This window comes from Rhea americana, unplaced genomic scaffold (genome assembly GCF_003343005.1).
Source record: "Rhea americana isolate MKP2758 unplaced genomic scaffold, rheAme1 scaffold_15, whole genome shotgun sequence".
NCBI classification, from domain to species: domain Eukaryota; kingdom Metazoa; phylum Chordata; class Aves; order Rheiformes; family Rheidae; genus Rhea; species Rhea americana.
Window position 1 is genome coordinate 5,027,717 of NW_028185594.1, and position 11,039 is coordinate 5,038,755.

Genomic DNA, 11,039 nt, shown 5'->3' on the forward strand with positions numbered 1-11,039 from the left:
AATTGGAGCCCGTCTTTTCCAGCCTTGTAAACTGCCAAATATCAGMGCAGGCAAGAGGCCGCGCGAACTGCTGCAGCAGCAGGAGAGGCTTGGAGGGCAGGCTGGAAGCTGGCAATGCTGCCTTTTCATTTTCATGGTCCTCCTGGCCCCTCACACTGTGCCCTTCTAGGGGGCTGAGCATGTGCTCTGGGCAGTAGCTGGAGAGATGGGGTGAGAGATTTGTGCCCAGAAGGGCTGAGTGTACAGGCAGTGGGAACGAGCAGCCCACTTGGTTTCAGTGCCCTGAGCCACTAGAGTAGGCTGGTGCCTGGGAAGCTGTTTACATTTTAGCCAAACTGAATTTTACCTCCGTGAAGCCCTGCACGAGTCTAACGGAATCTGGCAGAGGAGGAATGGTACATGGAACCCACGGAAGGGAGGAAATTGGGAAGAGCTGTAGGAATCATGGTAATGACAGCACTGGGGAAGAGACTCACTGAGTACACAGAGACTTGTTGGTCAGGGGAGATGTGTGTGCAAAATGTTCGTCTACAAAGCGGGTATCTCTTATATGCCCCCACTGTCTGAAAGGTGTCTTGTGTGTAGTTCCTTCCTGCTTTCTCTCTGAGACYGGGTCTGCTAGAGATAAGGGTACAACAACAAACTGACCCTGCAGACAAGCCAGCGAAGAGGCAGGCAGAAGGACTGCTGAGAAATAGAAAGGAAMCCTCTCTCTTCTGTGGCACATATAGCAATGTACGATGGTGAGCAGTGAAGGCTTCTTAGCACCCCTTAGCTGCAAGCTTAGTCTGTGCTTTACCATTTGTGAGAGGTGCAGCCGYCCCGAACTGATGCCAAGAAAGCCTTTTGGCTCAGCACATTGCTGTGGACTCTACACGTCACAGATCTGCTGAAGAGAGATAGCTAGATTCTCAATTCATTTAAGCCAGTTTTATGTGGTAGTAATTGCTCTAACTTAAATGAGGTTACTCCCTGCATCTACCAGTATAAAGAAAGGAAAGACTGGGCTGACCACAGAAATACTTTCCTGAAGTTCAGTAAGAGGTTATGTTTCTATGCCTTAATTGGCTGTGGATACAGATCTATATGTACACTAAAGCTTAGGTCTGAGCAGATATACATACTAACAGTCTCCAAACAGTGACTCACCAAAGTCAGCTAATTTGAGCTCACCAAGGCAACTGATGAGCAAGTTCTGGGGTTTCAGATCACGGTGAAGAATGTGTTGTCGATGGATATAAGCCAGGCCTCGCAAGAGCTGGAACATGAACAGCTAGAAAAAGCCAACAAAAAACTGGAATGGTTTGGGGTGACTTTGCATTGATACATTAACTCTGAACTTCAGGAGAACTCCTGGAACAAAGCAGAGACAAAGCAAGTGAGAAGCCAGTGAAAATCCTGAAAATGAGTGTAGTTGACTGAGGAGGAAAAAACTGCAGTGGGATATGACTGCCCCRAGGCTTCCTGAGGCTTTCCGCATGGAATACTTTGGCAGTGAGGGCAGTCCCTAAGTGCACGTTTTGGAAATTTAACTTTTCTTTATAATTGGAGTATGAATTGCAGGAGCAAACGTGACTTTCCAAAACACAGACCCAACCCCCAGAACAGCAGATACTCTGATCTCAGTGTTCATGGCAAAGATATAAAGCCAAGCAGAAGGAAGGATTTAGGAGCTGSAAGTTTTGCCCATCGGAAGCAGTTTACACCAGCAGAGGGAGTTCTTTGGCCGCTGTACGCCACCTCTCCCAAATACAAGCTRGACCAGTGAACTGCCTTATTTGCCAGTGTAAACTGTTACCTTTCAAGTTGGGAGAAAACACAGAGACCTGATTTGAACAGACGGAGCAAATGAGAGCTGATGAATGAAGCAAGCAAGCAGGAAAGCAAGCAAACAAGTAAGCAASACCTAACTCCTATCAGAGTGGCAGTATAAATAAGCCTAGTGTACAACAAACTGGTGTTTGCAGAAACAAAGTATGAAATTGGATAAGGGTTAGAAAACAAAACACAACAGATGTAAATAGACTTTACCAGAGAAAAGATATTTTTCATCAGAAGCTTAATCTGAAGAGCAGGAAAACCAGTGACACCCATAGGTCAGTTTTCTACCAGAAAAGTGTCCCTGCAGTATTCTCCATACTCACATCATAGTTGGTGGAAATCACTGAGGGAAAAACCAAACACTATTTGCCAGCAAAAATGAAGCAAGCTAGATGACCCTCCCAAAGGAATAGTAAATCATTTTGCAGTTCTATTCCTGCTGACAGAGAGGATTTTGGAGACAAAAGCGAGCAGCTGGCTAGTGTTTCCTCACATAAATGCCAGCAAGTATATGTTACAGTTGTGTGTTCAATGTCCTTTACAAGCCTGCCTGGTAGCAAGCCCTTGAGGTCCGTGCCAAAACTGCAATACAGGATCTTGGACACATCTGAGCATTGAGGATGTTTAAAATCTGGGGCCCCAAGAAACTTCACTAGAACTGGTATTGCTTAACAACTGTCTGGAAAAAGATGTGAACAAGGTGGCAACATTTGAAGATGACAGAAGTATTTAGATTAGCCAAGATAAGAAGTGACAGTGAGGAACTTCAGAGAGATCTGACAAAGCCAGATGAATAGGCAGTCTGATAAGAAACAAAGTTATTGTTGACAGCTGTAAGATAAATTAACTGAAGCTACTCAGAAAAAGGACCTAGGCATTCTCTGAGGACATCTGCATTAAAACCTAAGCTCAGTCTGCAGCAGAAGTCCTAAAAGTTAATTAAGTTGTGAAGATGTCTACAAAGGAGGGTAAGAGACTATTATAATATCAGTCTACAAAGTAATGGTACATCTTCAGCTGTGCCCAGTTCCAGTCAAGCTATCTCAAAAAAAGCTTTAGCAAAAACAGGAGTGATTTAATTGACTGTAAATCTGAAGATAGTTCCAGAAGAGGATAAAGTGAGATTTTAGAGCTTTTACTTAAAGAGATGAATAATATATTCTAATGATAAGAGAACACAAATATGTGTAGAGACAGATTTGCTTGCCACAAGATGTCATTGTTTACAAAAGCTGAACGTCCTCTTGCAGCTCAGGAAATGGGAAGAGGGACTTAAGCTGAAAAATGATTTTGGAGAGTTAGTGTGAGGGAGGTTGTTACACCTTTATCAAAGACAGCTTTTCTTCAAAGAGTTTATCCTATATGGAATGAATAAATATTCGTACCTTATAGATGTTTTAAGCATTGCAGCAATTTACAACGATCATACATAGTGGAAAATAACATATTTCTCATGCTTTAAGGGATAGTAGTCTTCTAAGGAGCTCACCATAACATTGTGAGACCGAAGTCCTCCAGGATGCTGGGCCATGTACTGTGCCAGATCTGTGTGCTGAATAAAAGGAGATAATTTGAGGCAAAGCTACTAGCATAAAATACTCCTACCAACARTGCCTGTTCTGTAAATAGAAAAAAGTATACAACCACTACATACAAAGGATTCTCTTTCATCTTGATAAACATCTGATCTGATTCARCGTATGAGGACATGCTGAAGTTTTGGGTCAAATCAGGGGGCTGGTTGGTCTGTTATTTCACCCTAACAGTTTGTGGCCTGAAGCTGATAGTTAGCAGGATTCATACTTGTGCCAGAATTAATCGTAAAGCTATAGTAAGAATGCGTAGCCTATATATTTTCCTCATAACTTGGTTTATAGCTATTAGCAAAAGCAGCAGAAATGGCAAGAGTCATACTGAGAACTTATTTATTGGCATCTTGCCCTCCCCACRAGAGAAACCTGTAGCTTGGCCATAGCAAGCCACTGCAGACAGTGCAGATTTTGACACTAACTGGGATGTGAGCAAATATCACTATGCCTTATCCTTGCTGTGGCTTAGTAACCATGCTTATGCTGCATTGTCAAGTCAGGAATGGAGGTAAATAGTTTTTGCCATCCTAGTGGAGACAACATGTGGAATCATTTTTGTGTACAGCTGTYGCATAAGCAGAAACAAAAAAAGGCTGCATGGATGGAAAGCAGACCATCAAGAAGGAGAATCAAACAGTGCACTGAAGGATAACAACTTGTTCCTTTGTAGATGTCCCATAATGCAACAAACTCATTACACAGCCACTGGTTTCTTCCCAGTACTTCACAGCAAGCTGGAAAAAGAACAACTCACCATATATTCAAAGACAAACGTTAGTGTCTCCTTGGTCTGGATAATGTCATGAAGGAGTACAATGTTGGCATGTTTCAGACACTTGAGAAGAGAAGCTGTGGAAAAATAAAAGGAAGATCAGGCTCAGCACTGCTGCCAGAAGTGGAAGGAGACAGTGCCTGTAGCCAGTTAGCGAAGATAAAAGCTAGAGGGGAATGATCCAAACTTGGCAGTTCTGTAAGAAGCAGCAGCTACTGAATCTGGAGCTTCTCGGAGAAGCAAGCATTAGCACTCTGGATTTGGCAGGAACCAGTCTCTCTCTCAAAGGTAGCATCTTGCCTCTATCAGAGATAGCAGTTCCCAGTTGTCAGCTTCTCAGCTGAGGAGAAACCATTTCTTCAATGCAAATGTAGTGGGAGGCAGGGGCTGGGAGCTACCACAGTGTCAGAACTCAGCACTGGCCCCAGGGCCTGGCCCAGAGCTTCCCATTCCCTCCCATCTGCCTCCCAGGAGATGCTCTCAACAGGGGCACCTGGYAGGCCCCTTAGCATAAAGGTAGGTTTTATTTATCATCTTCCAGCTTCACAATATCAAAGTACAAAAATCTATTGACAAAAATTGCTGTAGATGCTCCACTGAATTTAGGTCTGTGCTTTTAGTTTTGTGAAAATGTGTTGTTGCTTTCTCTAATTTAAAGCTCAAAGAGGTGAAGCTATTGAGTGACCAGTAACTTGTTTGTATTTATAAAACTTAGGCATATTTTTTCTTTTGACCTACCCATCTAAAAGCATCATTGCAACTGTGTAGACCTGGWTCTTAATTACTGGCATGCCTTGGCCAGGCTTCAGCGCAGCCATGGTGTGGTGCTAGAGGGGGGCTGCACACTGCAGAGCCTCTGCCCCTGTACAGCCCACTGGGCACTGGTTGATGCCAAGAGAGAAGCTACAGCCCTCTGAGCCAGGCCTTTCAGCCTTGCCTTAGGTTTCTCATGTTAGAGCAGGCTCCAGCTGACATGCTCACAAAGGCAGTTTCTCAGTATTAAGTCTCAACTGCCAGGATCGTCTCTGTGGGAAAAGAACACGCGCAGCTTCCTTGTTTTGTACGCTGGCCAAACAGCCGTAACCTTGAGACAATAGTTATTGCAGCTTTGTAAAGCAGGCAGCAGTGGAGCTTGGATTGCTCTGCCTGTATATCCCTGACACTGCTAAAGAATCTGACCCAGCTGTTACACCAAAGATGTGTACAGGCAGAAGCCACAAAGCTCAGCAAAAACAGGAGTCCCTCACTCCAGATTTTAGTTCAGCTTCTGGCACAGCAGAACAGCCTCAGAGCAGCTCGAGACTCACCCTCCCCTGCTGATTAAAACCAGATTAGCAAACTGTCAGACCACCCAGTGGTAAAAATTTCATCCAGATAAAGTATGGGCACACAATCTCATTTCTGCTGATTTAGCCAAAGCACACAATACAGAACTTGTGCTGGCCCTGGGAGGGCGGATGACTTTTGGTCCTGGATAAAAGCTGCTTTTTGTTTTTTCAAACATCTACAAAAGATGTTTGAAGAGTTTTGGGCTGGCAGAGCAAATTTATACTGGATTAGCACTCTGCATCTTGTGACCACAACAATTTCATCCAGTTGTAAAAGCCCTACGTTTACTGTATTACAGAACTGTGGCCTACGACTATGCCAATATAGAGATTGCTGAGCTATGTGGGATACCTGCTCCAGCATAGRTCCTGGGAATGGCACCAAATGTAAATTAATTACTACACAGGGCTTGGTGCTGCTACAGCTAAATTGCCTCTGGTACTGGCACTAGTTTGTTTAGCTAGCACCAATATGTCCCCAGTACCTTGTAGTATGAACCTGGAATATGTTCCAGATTGCACCTAATTGCCTATGAACCCTGTAAAGATTTGCTATGGAAAGGGACTGCTACTCTGGCTCTGTGAAACCTTGAAATTTCCACATGACCCGCTTGAGCCAGTTGCCAGCTCTGCCACCCGAGAGGAGCAGCACAGAGGGTCCACAGTACAGTGGAGGACTGAGCCCGCAGGGCCTGAGTCAGGCCTCTAGGAACAGCCCTTCACATGCTCCCTTCTCCAGTTCCCTGCTGGGGTGTCAGGTGCTACAGCCAGAACCGAGCTTTAAAAGCGCCTCATTTCTGTGGGGCTCCTGGGGTGAAGCAGYTCTTTGCCAGTGGCATGCCATTCCTCCGGCGTAGCAGGGAATGCACCAGGTTAATAAATCCTGTGCTTTGTTTGCACGAGTGACTTGCACTGTAAATTTGAGGTGTCACATGCTGCAAAGCTCAGCAGTACACAAAAGATCTTTCTGAAGTAGCCCCTCCATAGGATCACTGTTATTTTCTCCCATAGTGCATGAAGTTGCAGGCTCGCAGCCTGTTTGGCAGGGCATGCTRAAGGGGCACGGATCTTTAGAGCATCATTAGTTCTAAGTAGGTAAAGCTTTTGAGGCTTATTGTACTGGTGGGCTAGGAGTGTAATGCAGGGCAAAAGCACCACAGCAAACGAGTTTCAAGAAAACCATCAACACAAGCCATTCTGCAAATAAGCACATTTAGGCATCTCTCTGCTTTCATCCAGAATTGGATAAGGAGTTTGTAACCTTTCTTATCTTAATTACACTGGTATAAATCTGGAGCTAGTCCACTAACCTTTCTGGTTATTCTGAGTTTCAAATGGAATTGACTGATAGCAGCATTTTGACCCCTTCCTCTATGCTAGGACTGTTGTATGAATGCTGGGACATCTGGTCTCCAGCACTTGGTGGTGATGAAATTAGCCYCAGCTTCGAACAGCAGTAAAAAAGTGGAAAACACAAAAATGTGTGACCTCTTACATTCACAGCTCTCACTACGAGTAGACAACAGACTGGCACAAAGGTTGCGTATTTCTGTGTAGGGAAGAAACTGGATTATGATCCTCTTGAGATTGTGGAGCAGACAAAAATAGAAGTCTTAATCAACCAAGCAGTTTGCRAAGTTTAGTCTGTCGGGACACATAAATATGTACAAACAAAATGTAGGCACTTAAACAAAATCATTTCTTTCTCAAAGAAATTGAGAAAGCTGCAGATGCTTTGCCCAGTGCTCGATGAAGTCACCTGACAAAAAACATTTCTCACTAGGCTGAAATGGTAAAAGTTATTAAGCACCAATTTATTTGAAAATATTTCTCTTCAAGCTGGGATTTGTTATGCTCCTGATTTCAGCTGCCATCATACAGAAAGTGGCACCATCTGTGATACCAACAGGTGAAGACCTCATTGCAAAGGGCACTTGAGCACACAACTGCTCAGTGCAACAGCAGCAAAAAACACTGTGCGGTGCTAGTTCCTAGCTTGCTAGTACCTGGCTTACGATGGTGGGTCCTCAGCCTGACACTRGTAGAGATAACAGCAGTGTAGCTATGTCCAGGCTGAAGCCAGCTCACTTCAGATTTCAGAGAGGCCTCTAAGTTAGAAGGGCTGCAACTGTGGGCTCTGTCTCTGCATCATGGAAGGAGCATGACTGGGAGCTCAGCGGGGCAAGCGTACCATCTGTAAAGCCTTCCTCCCCGCACTAACCGCCTGGGGAGGCCACAGCTAACGCACCTAACAGTGTTGCAGTCGGGTGTTTAAAGCTGAATGCAATGAATTTGAGCCTGTTTCAATATTGGACACTGAGATAGCAAAAAGTGATTTTTAGAAATGGTCTGAGCTGAGCAGCCTTTACACTTCTTGTTGATACGTATTGAGCGATTCTGTTAGCAGGGAGCTCTGTGACAGCGACGGAGATGAGCATCAGGGCAAACCACCCATAGGAACAGCTATTGCTGCCCCTGTGACTATCGGCACAATTTCTGTTCTTTATTTCTTACCTTCCCGGATGGCTGTAAAGGGCAGTCCCTCCTCCACCTCCAGGCTGAAAACTTTCAATGCCACCAACTGGCGGTTGATCCTGTCAGGTCAGAAAAGGTGACACAAAGCACCTCAGTGCTCAGCATGATGACCACATTAACAACCTTCTAGGCTACTCTGCACTCATCTAAGCCAAGTTTTTAGGGCTCACTTTGCCACCCAGGTTAAGCTCAGAAAGGAACTGCAAAGCACCTCCCTTTCAGCTTCATTAGCAGCAAGCTTGGACCCAGCAGGCGGTTCTGGCTAGAAGAGCAGCAGCTAGTACAAGTGTGCTGGGCAGTGTCCCCACTCTGCCCTCACACCCGCGCTACTCCTAGGGCGACCACAGTATGCCCTTACGCCCCTGTTTTCCACCCTAAAGGGATCYCTCCCTCCAAGGGAAAACCTTGCTCTGTCCCAGGTGCAGCTGSACAATCTCCCAGCACACTGCTGTGCAACGGAGTGCCTTTGCTGCATTTGCCTCCATTGCTGCAGTGGAGGAGTTCCCTGAGAAATGTTGATGGGTTTTGCAAATATTCTGGTTAAAGGCAAATACAGACTTTTATCTTGCTTTGAGTACTCAGAATTGCCCAACCCCTTATGAATTCTTGTACCTCCTGTGTTCAGGGGATGCAGTAACAGTACTGCTGGTCCTTGCTCACCTGCTGATCCCCTTGTAAACAGTTGCATAGGATCCTTCACACAGCTTCTCCAGATATACGTAGGATGTGGCAGTTCCATACGGAATGCCTTGTCTCTGCTTCTTGAAGAAAATAGTATCTATTTGAGATCGCTGGGTAGAACCAGAAGCTACTAGCATGWCATCTGGCAATTAAATGCTAATTTGCAGCTAGGAATAACTACCAGATGAAACCCTCACCCCTCCAACCTTTTCCACAGCTCCCTGTTCCTGGAATGGATCAGCGTAACGCCCCAGCCTCCGCATCCCTGGGCTCAAACTCTGGGATGTGCGCAGCTGCTGGGGCTGCAGGGAGGGTGCAGGAAGGGTGCTCTGGTTAGATCTGCCAGCTGGCAGAGGAAAAGGGTGCAAACGGAATCACAGGCAAACAACCGTTTATTGGTACTCTTCCTTTCTCCTTGACGGCCCTAACTTTTGAGCACTTCATGTGACTTTTGTGTCTCTCCTCCCATTCATGGAACTCAGTTATGGTTTCCTAGATGGGCATAAAGGGAGCAAATGTCTGCATGCTTCTGTCTTGGTAAATGTTAGTGCCGATTCTGAGAACACAAGAAGCCAGAGCTGCCCTAACTACTGAGGACATTTCAATCAACATCAGTCTAAAAGCATGTTATTCTCTCTTAGCCTTGTTTTAGTCCTCTCTAGATARCAATCTGTTAGGGCAGGGACTAAGAGCCAAATGCAAGGGTGAAATTTCAGGAAGTTTAAATTTATGGCTTCTCTCCTTTTACTCCCCCAAACCTCTCTATGTTGAGCCTGTCTCACCACATATATAATTTACAAAGCCTGTGAATTTGGCCCATCCAGCATGGGAGTACTATAAACTATAAAGCTATAAAAGTAGTGCTAATGAATGCCAGGCAGCCTGCAAGCTCCTCATGAACAGCTACGCTGGACGGATGCCTAGGTTATCATTCGGTTCTGATGTAACAGGACTTGTAAGCGGTGGCATGTTGCCTCCTCCAGAACACTGTAGGTTGCTGGCTCCCCTCCCCTTTGTACAACCGCTCCCTGGCGTAGCACTCACTAGAGTGCAATCTGCTCCCAGAGCCTCACTCAAAGGCATTTAYTGTAATCTAGTCCTCTTTCAGCAGGGAATCCACATGCCTGAAGCTGCAAAGTTTGATCCTGCTGGATTAGAAGAAAACGTGGATGTTTCACGCTTCCACAACAWATTAAAGATCCCAGCCTTAATCTAGCTTGATGCTGAAGTACCAGGGTGTGCTAGCAAATACCTCTATTGCAGGCGCYGCTTCCACATGCTGGAGGCCCGGGATATGTTGGGAGCCCCTTCCCTCCAAACAGCAACTGCAGCGTCCCGGTCCGAGCGCTCTTGCACACAACACATCTCCCATGTTGTGCTGAGTTCAACTAAAATTTCTCTCTCTTTTCTCCTTTGCTCCTCCTCATCCCTCAGTCTGTAATAACAGTTCATATGACTCGCATGAGGTCTCTGCTTCAAGCAGTCTTATGATTCCTGCAGTTTTTCTTTGACAAACCTCATAACTGACGGTGGGGAAATAAACCTTCTGGGCTAAACTGGGCGAAGCGTGCTGGATACGGGGAACGCAGCCCGAGCGCGTTTTGCGCCAGCCCGCGCAGGGCCCGGCCGGTTAGGCAGCTCCCAGGCTTCCCACCTTGCCGGACGGGTACGYGCTCACCGAGCCGCAGCACTGCCCAGCCTCAGCAGCAGCTGCTGCGGCTCCTAGTGGAGGCGGCGCCTAGATTTGGGGTTTAAACTTTGCGTTATCTTTGTAATGCTGAAGAATTACTGGAGCCAAGTTGACCTAGAGGTTCTGGTGGGGAAATCTTGTTGAGATCGTGTGAAGGCAGGAGGCACGGTCAGCATCCCCCAGTGAGGGCGGTCGGTCTGCTTGGGTTTACGCATTGAATCACAGCTGAGCACCAGACCGGGTCGGAAAGCGCCCAGGTCCAGCTGCAGCGGGCTTCTGTGATTCTCTCGCGCTGACCGCGATCTCACTGAGGAAGGCTCTGGTTTTGCTTTGTGCGCAGTGCCGCCAGACCACGGCCAGGCCAAGCCAGCACCCAAGCCGCCTTTCCGTAACGCTCCTCGGCCTCTTTTGTCCCAGGGAGGGACCCGTCCAGCGCCCGCGCCTCGGCCCAGCCCCCGCGGCTGCGGCCTCTTTGCCGCGCGCTCCGCGCGAGCTGACGCTCGGCTTGGCCCCGCCCCGCGCGGTCAGCTGATCTCCGCCCGGGGAGCCGGGGCGAGCGCGGGCCGGGTGAGGCGGCCGCTGGCGCGAGGACGGGCGGGCGGGGGCGGGAGCGCCGGGCCGGG

At 47.0% G+C, this 11,039-nt stretch overlaps 2 protein-coding genes across 2 annotated transcripts in view; one reads left to right on the forward strand and one right to left on the reverse strand.

Annotated features, from left to right (window-relative positions):
* Positions 1-10,181, reverse strand: part of CDK15 (cyclin dependent kinase 15) — a 38,687-nt gene extending 28,506 nt beyond the window's left edge. The window contains exons 1-6 of the mRNA XM_085299312.1: positions 9,979-10,181; positions 8,706-8,803; positions 8,025-8,104; positions 4,165-4,259; positions 3,311-3,373; positions 1,150-1,273 (exon numbers count right to left, since the gene is read on the reverse strand). Coding sequence (XP_085155438.1) covers positions 1,150-1,273; positions 3,311-3,373; positions 4,165-4,259; positions 8,025-8,104; positions 8,706-8,803; positions 9,979-10,098 — 580 coding nt within the window. The 5' untranslated portion in view covers positions 10,099-10,181. The remainder of the gene's footprint in view (positions 1-1,149; positions 1,274-3,310; positions 3,374-4,164; positions 4,260-8,024; positions 8,105-8,705; positions 8,804-9,978) is intronic.
* Positions 10,182-10,923: 742 nt separating this feature from the next.
* Positions 10,924-11,039, forward strand: part of ALS2 (alsin Rho guanine nucleotide exchange factor ALS2) — a 43,836-nt gene continuing 43,720 nt past the window's right edge. The window contains exon 1 of the mRNA XM_085299408.1: positions 10,924-10,983. The gene's annotated coding sequence lies outside the window, so the exon portion shown is untranslated. The remainder of the gene's footprint in view (positions 10,984-11,039) is intronic.